The sequence below is a fragment of the Schistocerca cancellata genome, chromosome 6, assembly GCF_023864275.1.
Source record: "Schistocerca cancellata isolate TAMUIC-IGC-003103 chromosome 6, iqSchCanc2.1, whole genome shotgun sequence".
In the NCBI taxonomy this organism is placed as follows: domain Eukaryota; kingdom Metazoa; phylum Arthropoda; class Insecta; order Orthoptera; family Acrididae; genus Schistocerca; species Schistocerca cancellata.
In genome coordinates this window covers 310,275,202-310,290,635 of record NC_064631.1, presented here as the reverse complement: position 1 = coordinate 310,290,635, position 15,434 = coordinate 310,275,202, and the positions used below count along the sequence as shown (strand labels likewise).

Below are 15,434 nucleotides of genomic sequence, written 5' to 3'. Positions count from 1 at the left end.
TCGTCTTACACCACCAACGGCATACTCGCGTCGTAGTTTCCTACAAAATCACGCCATCAATGGCCTTGCCAGCTGGTAGGACAACGGTGAGATGATCTTTAGAAAGTGGGGAGCACGATGGTTCCGATTTTCAACGGACCAGACTCATTTCACGGATAATTTAATCGGCCGTCACAATGGCCACTCTGAAAATCGATTCAGTTGAATCAGAGGACCCCAGTCTATTCCGCGTATACACAGCTCTCACTACCACGGAGCCACCGCCAGCTTGCAAAGTGCCTTGGTGAAAATCTGGGTCGATGGTTTGTGAGGTCTGCACCACTCAAACCATACCGTCAGCTCTTACCAACTGAAATCCAGATTCATCTCAATAGGCAACGGTTTTCCAGTCTTCTAGTGTACAACCGATTTGATCACGAGACCTGGAGAGATGCTGGACGCGATGTCGTGCTGTTAACAAAGGCACTTGCCTCGATCGTCTGCTGTCACAGCCCATTAACGCCAAATTTCACCGCACGTTCCAAGGATAAGTTCGTCGTGCGTCTCACATTGATTTCTGTTGTTATTTCACGCATTGTTGCTTGTCTGTTACCAGTGACAACTCTACACAAACACCGTTGCTCTCGGTCGTTAAGTGAAGGAAATAAGCCACTGCGTTGTCCATGGTGACAAGTAATGCCTGAAATATATTATTCTCGGGACACTCTTGACACTGTGGGTCTCGCAATATTTCGATTTCCGAAATGGAATACCCCCTGCATCTAGCTCCAACTACCATCGGCGTCCAAAGTCTGTTAACTTCCGTCGTGAGGCCACAATCGCATCGGAAACGTCTTCACATGAATCATTCCCTGAGTACAAATGACAGCTCCGCCAATGCCTGCACCTTTATACTTTGTGTAAGCGTTACTACCGCTTCATATCGTTATCCACACTTTTGCCACCTCTATATGCATAGTTTTAATACCATTCAGAAACGTAAACTCTGAGTGCAGAAAGTTTATTGATAATTATGTGCGTAACGAAAGGACGAATATATACTTTTTTTTAATCTTGATACTGACTTTCTCTAAATGTGTCCTGTACTACCAGGCTGTCGTACGAACAAACCATAATCTCTAAGTTAATGTAAGGGAGTCGCTATGATGACGGAATTCATTGTGAGATGTTAAATAATATATAAAGCGAATAGATATTTGTCTATTTCAATTTATATTTCTAAATGTCAAACAATGCACTACTGAAATAGGCACAAAAATTGAAGCTTCACATTACACAGCCACTGAAAATCGTTCTCTTAATAATTTATGTTTTATCTCCGCAGTCCACTACCACTGCCGGCCGGAGTGGACGAACGGTTCTAGGCAGTACGGTCTGGAGTCACGTGATCGCTACGGTCGCAGGTTCGAATCCTGCCTCGGACATGGATGTGTGTGATGTCCTTAGGTTAGTTAGGTTTAAGTAGTTCTCAGTTCTAGGGGACTGATGGCCTCAGCAGTTAAGTCCCATAGTGCTCAGAGCCATTTGAACCATCTGAACCAGCACCACTGGAGGTACCAAGTGTTGACTAATGCTGTACAAGGATACCTGCTGCTCCTTACTCGGCGACGTCGGCATTGTCAGATGTTGGGAGGGAACCCCTTTGGCATTCGTACTCCACGGCGGAGAGAATGGCGTATTCAGGCTGACAGTTGACGTTTCAGCAAGAGCACACAAACTTATCGTTGTCTCCACCCTTTAACCGTCTTCCACCCCCACCCCTCCCCTCTCTCCCCCGTTCAGCTTTTTATGTCACTCGTTCTGGGTTATGGGTTATTTACAGGAAGCGTTTACTGAGTTGACTACAGTCTACTACAATATTTCTTTAGTAATATTGCCAACGGAACATAAACATACGGACCATTTCATTGTACTGCCTAGGCTGTTACATAAAATTGTCGCAAATAAAGTGTTTATATGAAAACTATGGCCAAAGCGTGGATAGTCCTACAAAACGGTGGATCATTAAGAACCTCCTGAGTGAGAATTCAGTATAATCAGTATTACAAGCTCTACCTTAAATACTCGTAGGTATTGGACGCGGACTACTCGTCCACCAAAAAACTCTATCGTGCTGTATTGTAGTTAGTATTATGTGCTTCTATTTATTTGGCGTTTGAAATCACCCCAACTGTCACCACAACAGTTTCTGGTAGTGCACTTACATCCTTCTTCCACTCATACATACTATCTCAACTAGTACATCACGCCGTAGGTTATTTGGTGCTCCATTATAGTCACATTTCATCGGCTCGTTTCTTAACAGAGCTTTCTCAATCGAACTTTAACTACAGTATCCATGTCTGTACCCATTTTTCTCTATGGATATCATCTGCGGCTTAGGGAAGCTGCCAGTTCAGAATTAAAGTTCATTAGTGATTTTAAGATATTACTTAATTTTTGACACATTGTCATTGGTTTCAGTTCATCTTCGAGTACCTGCACATTCAAATCTTTCAAGAATGAATACAATTGTGCTCTATTTTCAGTGACATCATTTCGGTTCCCAAAGCTACCGGAATAAGAGCTTAACATCTGGGAAACTCGGGGCCGAGAATCCATTTACTTTCCTCCTTCGCTGGTTCTATCGGTCTTGGAAATATTTGTGCCGAACAGTACATTTACATTTATTCAAGCATAAAGGTAGTTTCTGAAACACTTGATTTTTGAACAGTCAGCTATGTATTTAGTAACATTTGGATTCACACTTCTTATTTTAGAAAAACAGATATATTCTACATTTTAATGGTGCAGTGATATATAATGTTTGCAAAGGAATTGAAACGCACACAACTTTGTGTTTTTCATACAGATGCATTATCTTTAAATGTCACATACCTATGGGAATAACAGTAACTGTGGCTGATGTTGTGTGAACTGTATGTACAGTCTGAAGCCCACTGAAGGTTGTCAACAGAGCTGAAAGTCTGTTCATAATGAAATATCAAATATATGCTATTATGGACCATTAATAGTGTATATTCCAGTTTTTAATGTGCAGTTACACAGAGTGATTCAAAAAGAAGGAACAGAATACCACTGTTTATTACAGTCAAACAGTAAAAGATTGAAACGCATTCCGTATGTCACCTGACTGAGGAAGATTCAAAGTTTTATGTTCGCACAGGCACTACACCATATATTCAGCATGAGCTCCATGCGTTGTACGAGATACACCAAAACGGTAGTCCATTTCATTCTACACACGTGTAAGCTGCTCCTTGTTTACTAAATTGACTGTTTGAACAATTCGATTTCCCAGATTTTCATGAGTAGCCGTCATAGGTAGGACAAGGACTATGTCCTTTATGTATAACCACACAAAAATCCGCAAGGTGTGAGATATGGTGACTTGGGAGGCTCAACACAATGATCAAGATAGTTTCCACGTGTTCCAGCCAATGTTGTTGAATGGTGTTGTTAACATAGCTGGAAGTGAGGCGGAGCCCCGTCATACATAAAAATTAAGTACTTGGACTTTTCATGAAGTTGAGGAAACAAACGATTTTGCGGCATGTCCAGGTGTGAGATTCCTGTCACAGTTTTTTCCACATGGAGGAAAGGTCCACAGACTCTGTGAACAGACACGCTGAGACCTTTCATGTTCGACAAGGCCAGGATTTTGTGACCACGAAATACTTACATCATGGTGGTTTAATTCACCCACACTTAAAACATCGGTTTGACCGAAAAGATGAGTGGTTATTCTGCGACACCCTAGAGAATCGAAATGCAAGATACGAACTTTCTTTTACAGCCGCCGGAACGGAATTTCTGCAGTAACTGCAACTTGTGAGGCTTCATATGCAAGCGTCGTTTCAGAACCGCTGTTTGAAGAAGTTGAGGTTCTTGCTCTCTTCGTCTTGGGGACTTCTGAGTCTTCATATAAACTGATCTCGGATAAACCAGACATTTGCAGGAGATGTGCATGACCGACCAGTGCTATTCCTCTGTGTATGCAACCAGCTTCCAAAAAATTTTTACGCCAGACATAAATCTGTTTGTGCGGAGGCGACTTCTTGCTGTATCGACGGCGGAATACACTTGCACTTGGACAGTGTATTAGCTCCGCTCAAATTCCTAGACACCAAATGATTTCTCTTGTAGTGTAGTCGCCACGTTGCTACAAACAAGCAATAATGCAGTTGTGTCAAATCTTTGAACCTTTCTCTATCTAGTGACATGCACAATGTGTTCCCAAGTTTTATAGTTTTTCTTTAATAAACAACGAAGTTCGTTCTTTCTTTTGGCTTCAGCCGGTATTAAAAAGCCAGGCAGTTGCGAGTAGGCCCTGCATCTGAGGGTTGCATACAAACTTCGTTATGTACACGGGTAGTTAATCCATAGGTTTTGATGAATGAGTTCGCAAATATCAAATTGTGTGATATAAATGGCAGTATGTCTTAACTGCTTTGACTTAGAAGCTCAAATAGTCTACACAGCCTGGAGGCTGTAAACACACACCTTCAACTTGATATCTATGCCTGTCACTGAACAAATAAGGCCTTAATAGTCGGATAAACACATGGACAACAACGTCATCCTAAAGGATTCCATTTTTGCCGATTTTGGTACGGTACCCTAGAAAGCAAAAACGATGAAATTATTAGGCAATTATTAATGCTAAGAAATGTTTTACACATCAGGAAATTCACCAGTCTTTGCTACAAAGCAGCGAAAACTACAATCGCATATACACTCCTGGAAATTGGAATAAGAACACCGTGAATTCATTGTCCCAGGAAGGGGAAACTTTATTGACACATTCCTGGGGTCAGATACATCACATGATCACACTGACAGAACCACAGGCACATAGACACAGGCAACAGAGCATGCACAATGTCGGCACTAGTACAGTGTATATCCACCTTTCGCAGCAATGCAGGCTGCTATTCTCCCATGGAGACGATCGTAGAGATGCTGGATGTAGTCCTGTGGAACGGCTTGCCATGCCATTTCCACCTGGCGCCTCAGCTGGACCAGCGTTCGTGCTGGACGTGCAGACCGCATGAGACGACGCTTCATCCAGTCCCAAACATGCTCAATGGGGGACAGATCCGGAGATCTTGCTGGCCAGGGTAGTTGACTTACACCTTCTAGAGCACGTTGGGTGGCACGGGATACATGCAGACGTGCATTGTCCTGTTGGAACAGCAAGTTCCCTTGCCGGTCTAGGAATGGTAGAACGATGGGTTCGATGACGGTTTGGATGTACCGTGCACTATTCAGTGTCCCCTCGACGATCACCAGTGGTGTACGGCCAGTGTAGGAGATCGCTCCCCACACCATGATGCCGGGTGTTGGCCCCGTGTGCCTCGATCGTATGCAGTCCTGATTGTGGCGCTCACCTGCACAGCGCCAAACACGCATACGACCATCATTGGCACCAAGGCAGAAGCGACTCTCATCGCTGAAGACGACACGTCTCCATTCGTCCCTCCATTCACGCCTGTCGCGACACCACTGGAGGCGGGCTGCACGATGTTGGGGCGTGAGCGGAAGACGGCCTAACGGTGTGCGGGACCGTAGCCCAGCTTCATGGAGACGGTTGCGAATGTTCCTCGCCGATAGCCCAGGAGCAACAGTGTCCCTAATTTGCTGGGAAGTGGCGGTGCGGTCCCCTACGGCACTGCGTAGGATCCTACGGTCTTGGCGTGCATCCGTGCGTCGCTGCGGTCCGGTCCCAGGTCGACGGGCACGTGCACCTTCCGCCGACCACTGGCGACAACATCGATGTACTGTGGAGACCTCACTTCCACGTGTTGAGCAATTCGACGGTACGTCCACCCGGCCTCCCGCATGCCCACTATACGCCCTCGCTCAAAGTCCGTCAACTGCACATACGGTTCACGTCCACGCTGTCGCGGCATGCTACCAGTGTTAAAGACTGCGATGGAGCTCCGTATGCCACGGCAAACTGGCTGACACTGACGGCGGCGGTGCACAAATGCTGCGCAGCTAGCGCCATTCGACGGCCAAAACCGCGGTTCCTGGTGTGTCCGCTGTGCCGTGCGTGTGATCATTGCTTGTACAGCCCTCTCGCAGTGTCCGGAGCAAGTATGGTGGGTCTGACACACCGGTGTCAATGTGTTCTTTTTTCCATTTCCAGGAGTGTACATTGATGAAAAAATATTGCAACACCAAAAATTGATTAATGTAGTGTAGTGAAATTTCGGGAACATTCCATGATCACGAGTTAATGTAAGCACGATATAAGCCATTGCAAATGAGAAATGATGGCACATTAATAACCGTTGCAACCGCCACACAGTTGTATGCAAGCAGGGAAACGTGCATGCATTGTGTTCCTCAGGCATCGGATGTCAGTTTTTGGGATGCATTTTCAAGTCTGTAGCACTTGGTCGTACAATACAGGAACGGTTAATGCTCTTTGTGGTTGCGGCTGGAGTTGTCGTCCGAGGAATCCCCATATGTGTCGACTGGAGACAGATTTGGTGATCGACCAGGCCAAGGCAACATGTCGACAGTCTGGAGGCCACATTGGGTTACAACAGCGGTATATGGGCGAGAGTTATCTTGTTGGAAAATACCCCTTGGAATGTTGCTCATGAATGGCAGCCCACAAGTCGCATCAGCCGATGATTCAATTTTGCAGTGATAATCTTTGGGATAACCATGAGGATGCTCCTGTTGTTACACGAAATCGCACCCGACACTATAACTCCAGGCGTAGGTCCCGTGTGTCTAGCATGCCCAAAGGTTACACGCTGACTGTCAACAGGTCTTCTTCTAACGAACACACGGCTAGTATTCGCTCCGAGGCAGAACCAGCTCTCGCCAGAAAACGCAATTGATCCCCAGTTTGCCAGTCTCTCACTTTGCAATACTAAAGTCGTAAATGGCGTCGGTTTAGGAGCGGTAGAATGCATGCATCATGGGGTCAGGAATGGAGCTGTCCTTGAAGAAACACATTTGCAACAGTTCGTTAAGAGTATAGGGTAATGTCAACATCAGCAGAAAGAGGTATAACTTGAGGAGGATTCGTTATGAACAAGAAGGTAGGGCGAAGAGTGTTGCCATGAAGTGTCCAGTAATACGATTGCTCTTACCAGAACCGACAGCAAACCAACACCGACAACGATAGTTCAGGCATACATTCCGACATCGCAAGCGGAAGATGAAGAGATAGAGAAAGTATATGAGGATGCTAAAAGGCTATTCAGTACGTAAAGCGAGATGAAAATCTAATGGCCATGGGGCACTGGAATGCAGAAGTAGGGCAAGTAGTAGAAGAAAAGCTTATAGTACAATATTGCCTTGGGACAAGGAATGAGATAGGAGAAAGACTGAGTTCTGCAATAAATTTCAACTTGTAACAACGAATACTCTGTTCAAGAATCGCCATAGGTATACTTTGTAAATGTTCGAGTGATACGGGAAGATTTCGGTTAGATTACATCATGGTCAGACATAGATTCCGAAATCAGATACTGGTTTGTAGGGTGTACCCAGGAGCAGTAACAGACTCAGATCACAATGTAGTAGTGATGAAGGGTAGGCTGAAGTTTAAGAGAATAGTGGGAAGAATCAAAACGAATTAAGTGCGATACGGAAGTACGAAGGAATGACGAGGTATGCTTGAAGTTCCCTAAGGGTATAGGTACAGCACTAAGGAGTAGCTCATTGGGCAGTATAGTTGAAGAGGTATGGACATCTCTAAAGAGGGCGATCACAGAAGTTGGAAAGAAACACATAGGTGAAAAGAAGGTAATTGTATAGAAATGATGGGTAACAGAAGAAACACTTCAGTTGAAACATCTTGGAATATTAAAACTGTGTGCTGGACCGAGACTCGAACTCGGGACTTTTGGCTTTCGCGGGAAAGTGCTCTACCATCTTAGCTACCCAAGAGCGACACACGAGCTGTCCTCGCTGGTTCACTTCCGCCAGTATCTCGTCTCCTACCTTCCAAGCTTCATAGAAGCTCTCTTGCTAGATATACAGAACTAATACTCCTGGAAGAAAGGATACTGAGGATACATGACTTAGCCACGGCCTGGGGGATGTTTCCAGAATGAAATTTTCACCCAGCAGCTGAGTATGCTCTGATATGAAACTTCCTGGCAGATTAAATCTATGCGCAGAAGAGCTTCTGGGAAGTTTGGAAGGTAGGAGACGAGGTACTGCCGAAAGTGAAGCTGTGAGGACAGGTTGTGAGTCGTGCGTGGGTAGCTCAGATGATAAGCAATGCCCGCTAAAGGCAAAAGTCCCGAGTTCGAGTCTCGGTCCGGGACACAGTTTTAATCTCCCAGGAGGTTTCATATCAGCGCACACTCGGTGGCAGAGTGAAAATTTCAATCTGGAATACTTCAGTTGATCGATGAGAGAAGGACATACGAAAATGTTCTGTCAAAATCAGGAATTCAAAAACATAAGTCGCTGAGAAACGAAATAAATAGTGTGGCCGAGCGATTCTAGGCGCTACAGTCTGGAACCGCACGAACTCTACCATCGCAGGTTCGAATCCTGCTTCGGGCATGGATGTGTGTGAAGTCCTTAGGTTAGATAGGTTTAAGTAGTTCTAAGTTCTAGGGGACTGATGACCTCAGAAGTTAAGTCCCATAGTGCTCAGAGCCATTTGAACCATTTTGAAATTAATAGCAACTGCATGGAAGCTAAGACAAAATGGTTCCATAAAAATGTGAAGAAATCGAAAAAAACAGGAATGTAAGAAGGACTGACCTAGATATAACAAAGCCAAAACAACCACAGTTAAAATTAAAAGCAAGGGTAGTAATATTGAGATTGAACGAGAATTGCTCTTTTTAATGCAGTAGAGAAAGCTGATAGGTGGAAAGAGCACATTGAAGGCATGAATGAGGGGAAGATTTGTCGGAAGTGATAGAAGGAGAGCTTTGGAGGACTTAACATCAAATACGGCACAGAGGATACATAATATTTCATCAGAATTTCTAAAATCTGTGGGGGAAGTGGCAACAAAACGATTATTCAAGCAGGTGTGTAAAATGTATGTGGCTGAGGACATACCAACTTAGTTTTGGAGAAGTATTACCAACACAGTTCCGAAGACTGCAAGAGCTGACAAGTGCTAGAACTACGGTACAGTCAGCTCAACAGCTCTTGCAAGTTGCTGACAAGTATAGTAAACAGATGAATGGAAAAGAAAACTTGATACTTGTTAGACGACGATCAGTTTGCCTTTAGGAAAGGTAAAGGCGCCATGGAGGCAATTCTGCCGATGCGGCTGATAATGGAAGCAAGACTAAAGAAAAATCAACATACGTTCATAGGATATGTCGACCTGGGAAAAGCGTCTGATAATGTATAATGTGGCAAGATGTTCGAAATTCTGAGAAAAATTGAGGAAAGATATAGAGAGAGGAAGGTAATATATACGAGGTGCATTCAAGTTCTAAGGCCTCCGATTTTTTTTGTAATTAACTACTCACCCGAAATCGATGAAACTGGCGTTACCTCTAGACGTAATCGCCCTGCAGACGTACACATTTTTCACAACGCTGACGCCATGATTCCCTGGCAGCGGCGAAAGCTTCTTTAGGAGTTTGTTTTGACCACTGGAAAATCGCTGAGGCAATAGCAGCACGGCTGGTGAATGTGCGGCCACGGAGAGTGTCTTTCATTGTTGGAAAAAGCCAAAAGTCACTAGGAGCCAGGTCAGGTGAGTAGGGAGCATGAGGAATTTTTTCAAAGTTGTTATCACGAAGAAACTATTGCGTAATGTTAGCTCGATGTGCGGGTGCGTTGTCTTGGTGAAACAGCACACGCGCAGCCCTTCCCGGACGTTTTTGTTGCAGTGCAGGAAGAAATTTGTTCTTCAAAACATTTTCGTAGGATGCACCTGTTACCGTAGTGCCCTTTGGAACGCAATGGGTAAGGATTACGCCCTCGCTGTCCCAGAACATTGACACCATCATTTTTTCAGCACTGGCGGTTACCCGAAATTTTTTTGGTGGCGGTGAATCTGTGTGCTTCCATTGAGCTGACTGACGCTTTGTTTCTGGATTGAAAAATGGCATCCACGTCTCATCCATTGTCACAACCGACGAAAAGAAAGTCCCATTCATGCTGTCATTGCGCGTCAACATTGCTTGGCAACATGCCACACGGGCAGCCTTGTGGTCGTCCGTCAGCATTCGTGGCACTCACCTGGATGACACTCTTCGCATTTTCAGAACGTCATGCAGGATTGTGTGCACAGAACCCACAGAAATGCCAACTCTGGAGGCGATCTGTTGAACAGTCATTCGGCGATCCCCCAAAACAATTCTCTCCACTTTCTCGATCATGTCGACAGACCGGCTTGTGCGAGCCCAAGGTTGTTTCGGTTTGTTGTCACACGATGTTCTGCCTTCATTAAACTGTCGCACCCACGAACGCACTTTCGACACATCCATAACTCCATCAACACATGTCTCCTTCAACTGTCGATGAATTTCAGTTGGTTTCACACCACGCAAATTCAGAAAACGAATGATTGCACGCTGTTCAAGTAAGGAAAACGTCGCCATTTTAAGTATTTAAAACAGTTCTCATTCTCGTCGCTGGCGGTAAAATTCCATCTGCCGTACGTTGCTGCCATCTCTGGGACGTATTGAAAATGAACGCGGCCTCATTTTAAAACAATGCGCATGTTTCTATCTCTTTCCAGTCCGGAGAAAAAAAATCGGAGGCCTTAGAACTTGAATGCACCTCGTAATATGTACAAGGACTAAGAGGGAATAATAAGAGTGGACGAACAAGAACGAAGTGCTCGGATTAAAGAGGGGTTTGCGATAGCGATGTAGTCTTTCTCTAATACTGGTCTATCTGTATATCGAAGAAGCAATGATAGAAATATTAGAAAGGTTCAGGGGTGGAATTAAAATTCAAGGTGAAACGATATCAATAATACAATTCACTGATGACATTGCTATCCGGAGTAAAAATGAAGAAGATTTACATTATGTGTTGAAAGGCATGAAGAGTCTAATGTGTACAGAATATGGATTGAGAGTAAATCGAAGAAAGACGAAAGTAATGAGAATTAGCAGAAAAGGGAACAGCGATAAATTTAACATAAGGATCGATGGTCACTAAGTAGATGAAGTTATAGAATTCTGCTACCTAGGCAGCAAAATAACCAATGACAGATGGAACAAGGAGGACATCAAAAGCAGATTAGTCTTGGAAAAGGGCATTCCTGGCCAAGAGAAGTCGGCTAGTACAAACATATACCTTAGTTTGAGGAAGAAAATTCTGAGAATGTACGTTTTAAGTACAGCATTGTATATTAGTGAAACATGAACTGTGGGAAAACCGCAACAGAAGAGAATCGAGGCATTTGAGGTGTGATGCTATAGACGAATGTTGCAAATAAGGTGATCTAATAAAGCAAGGAATGAGGAGGTTCTGCACAGAATCGGAGAGGAAAGGATAATGTGAAAAACACTGACAAGGAGAAGGGACAGGATGATAGGACATCTGCTGAGAAAGCAGTGAATGACTTCCATGGCATAGAGGGAGCAGTAGAGGGCAAACATTGCAGAGGAAGACATAAGTTGGAATGCATCCAGCAAATAATTGAGGACGTAGGTTGGCAATGTTACTTTGAGATAAAGAGGTTGACACAGGAGCGGAATTCGTGGTGGGCCGCATCAAACCAATCAGAAGACAGAAGAGCACTTGCCCGCGAAAGGCAAAGGTCCCGAGTTCGAGTCTCGGTCGGGCACACAGTTTTAATCTGCCAGGAAGTTTCAATCAGAAGACAGATGACTCAAAAAAAGTCACGCTGGTGCCAACAGCTGCTCAAATTGCTGCTGTAGATGCAGTACGACGCACGAGACCCATACCCCGAACGGAAAGGTCTTTCGACTGTGTAGTGTCACTTGGGCGTCCGGAGCTGCGACCGAACATTCTCCTGACCACCGCTGGCAGCAGTCATGTAGAGTGGCTACATTCGTGCCAAGTTTTTCTACAGTATCACAGAGGGAATATTCACTTTCTTGTAGCTCTACTACACGACCTCGTTCAAAGTCAGTGAGTTGTTTGTCGCTTTAAAGTTCTCTTGTCCACCATCAACTCACCTCCTCCATTGTCAAAGATAACAAATGCTCAGGACTGTTACAGCGTGTATCTAAAGCGAATCTTATATGCATCCTCATAGTGGTGCTACTAGCGTCAATTACGCTACTTTCGCGATACTTGAATTGGCATAATCCCTCAGGTGTAGAATCACGGCTACCAACTTTCGTTTACGTCGTGCAACACCTTCTTGGCGCTATAGTTTTTGTTTCGTCAGTGTATTTAGTGGTGCTGTATTTATTTAGGGCGTTGTCCCTTGTAACGTATTAGTGGATAACACAGACAGTCAGAGGAGAATCAACGTTGACACAAGACGAGGGAGTTTAGCCTGCGGAGAGAGTGTGGTCAGCTGAGACGCGCCCGCTGCTGCTGCTGCTGGTAGCTGGGAACCGAGCTGGCCCGCGCCTGGACGTCAGTACGGGGCGCCTGCTCCTTCGCTCCTCACTCAGCCAAGTTTGCCCGCCTGCCACAGCCGCCGCCGACGCCGCCGCCGCCACCACCGCTGCCGCTTTCATTATTCACACAGGCCGGCCGCAGTGGGGACCGGCGTGTTGTGCCGCTTCTGGCCACCTCCTTCAGCGGCAGCACTGCTCTGTACTACACGTGGCAAGCTGGCAACTACTGCGGAGTTAGCGCGCTCTGCTTCTGCATGTCCGTGCGCAAATTGTGGAGAGCTCTGGAGAAGTTGCTCACGTCACTTCTAGTGATGAGACTACATCTGCTTATTTAATGGTTTAGCGTCTCTGCCCTTTGACCATAGTGACTATACGGTTAGGCATGATTCCGGCATAGAATCACGTGGCTATAGGAAAAACATCGGTAGAAGCTCAAATCATTACTTTTCCCCATGATTGCTTATAGTGTTAAATTTATCCTGAATTAACGGAAAAGTAGAGATAAACTGAAGGGACTGAGAGTGCTAACTCTTAGTTTAGTAAGGGATTATGGTTCAAATGGTTCTGAGCACTATGGGACTTAACATCGGAGGTCATCAGTCCCCTAGAACTTAGAACTACTTAAACCTAACTAACCTAAGGACATCACGCACATCCATGCCCGAGGCATGGTAGTAATCGCACGGTTCCAGACTGAATCGCCTAGAACCGCTCGGCCACACCGGCCGGCGTAAGGGATTATGTTTTCGAATGCACCACATACTGGTAAGAAATGCTTTCCTATATATCGGTAGAAAATATGTTCTGCTATATTCATTTTCTGATATCATCTGTTATATTCATTTTCTGTTTTGTTGTTTTTAGTGTTCCGTACACCAGTTGGTAAAAACGGAAATCTTACAGGATCACTTTGTGGTCCGTTTGTCTACCTATCTGTCTGTCTGTCTGTCTGCCTCTTCGGCGTATCAAGTTGAAATTTATGTCACATACTGAGGTTTGCCGTTCCCTGTCGGTGTAAAACACCGGAGCTTCTAAGTCAACACAATCAAAAGATACGGGCATTTATGTCACATATTCTAGTACTCGTAAACTCACTCATCGAAAACTATATGGTACTCCCCGTTGGTCTAGAATTATGAAAGTTGGCAAGAAGCAAGGTTTCACAGTATACGTCAAGGAAAACACCCAAAAATTTTCATTCTGTAGTCACGTCCCACGATAAATGTCCTTTCTTTTGTCATTTGTTGCGTGACGTCAAAATTGAAATTAACATATTTAGAAATTCTGCATTCAGACCCCTACTGGGTCACAAAGGTAAAAGTCGAACATCACGCATGGAATGACTTTCCTCTTTATATGACGCGTTTCGAAATTTATCCATCATCACTTATCCAGGAGCGATTACTGCACGTGGATATGGAGTTTGCACTTCTATGTGAAAGAATGCGCGGGTAGTAATCGCACCTCTCCAATATTTACGAGTACTTACTTTTTTTAAAAGAAAAATTTACCTGTGTGGGCTCTCCTACGCTTCGTCAGGTGCGTTTGCTCTGGTGTTTCAGCAGTTTCGTTTTCCGAACGTGTGGCTGGAGTTCAACGAAACCCTGCTGATACCGCCTTCATACGACGTCCAATGTTGACAGAAAGCGTGGGTTGGTTTTCTGTTACAAACTAAATGAATTCTTTTGTGGACATTCGATAGAACAGTCTCTAATTAGTCTAGCACGATATTCGTTTTACTGACATACACTCCTGGAAATTGAAAAAAGAACACATTGACACCGGTGTGTCAGACCCACCATACTTGCTCCGGACACTGCGACAGGGCTGAACAAGCAATGATCACACGCACGGCACAGCGGACACACCAGGAACCGCGGTGTTGGCCGTCGAATGGCGCTAGCTGCGCAGCATTTGTGCACCGCCGCCGTCAGTGTCAGCCAGTTTGCCGTGGCATACGGAGCTCCATCGCAGTCTTTAACACTGGTAGCATGCCGCGACAGCGTGGACGTGAACCGTATGTGCAGTTGACGGCCTTTGAGCGAGGGCGTATAGTGGGCATGCGGGAGGCCGGGTGGACGTACCGCCGAATTGCTCAACACGTGGGGCGTGAGGTCTCCACAGTACATCGATGTTGTCGCCAGTGGTCGGCGGAAGGTGCACGTGCCCGTCGACCTGGGACCGGACCGCAGTGACGCACGGATGCACGCCAAGACCGTAGGATCCTACGCAGTGCCGTAGGGGACCGCACCGCCACTTCCCAGCAAATTAGGGACACTGTTGCTCCTGGGGTATCGGCGAGGACCATTCGCAACCGTCTCCATGGAGCTGGGCTACGGTCCCGCACACCGTTAGGCCGTCTTCCGCTCACGCCCCAACATCGTGCAGCCCGCCTCCAGTGGTGTCGCGACAGGCGTGAATGGAGGGACGAATGGAGACGTGTCGTCTTCAGCGATGAGAGTCGCTTCTGCCTTGGTGCCAATGATGGTCGTATGCGTGTTTGGCGCCGTGCAGGTGAGCGCCACAATCAGGACTGCATACGACCGAGGCACACAGGGCCAACACCCGGCATCATGGTGTGGGGAGCGATCTCCTACACTGGCCATACACCACTGGTGATCGTCGAGGGGACACTGAATAGTGCACGGTACATCCAAACCGTCATCGAATCCATCGTTCTACCATTCCTAGACCGGCAAGGGAACTTGCTGTTCCTTCGGGACAATGCACGTCCGCATGTATCCCGTGCCACCCAACGTGCTCTAGAAGGTGTAAGTCAACTACCCTGGCCAGCAAGATCTCCGGATCTGTCCCCCATTGAGCATGTTTGGGACTGGATGAAGCGTCGTCGCACGCGGTCTGCACGTCCAGCACGAACGCTGGTCCAACTGAGGCGCCAGGTGGAAATGGCATGGCAAGCCGTTCCACAGGACT

General features: G+C 45.9%; 1 protein-coding gene across 1 annotated transcript in view; it reads left to right on the top strand.

The window, feature by feature from the left end:
- LOC126088306 (uncharacterized) overlaps positions 1–12,835 on the top strand; it is a 323,218-nt gene extending 310,383 nt beyond the window's left edge. The window contains exon 20 of the mRNA XM_049906436.1: positions 12,488–12,835. Within this exon, the coding sequence (XP_049762393.1) occupies positions 12,488–12,835 (348 nt within the window). The remainder of the gene's footprint in view (positions 1–12,487) is intronic.
- Positions 12,836–15,434: the final 2,599 nt, after the last annotated feature.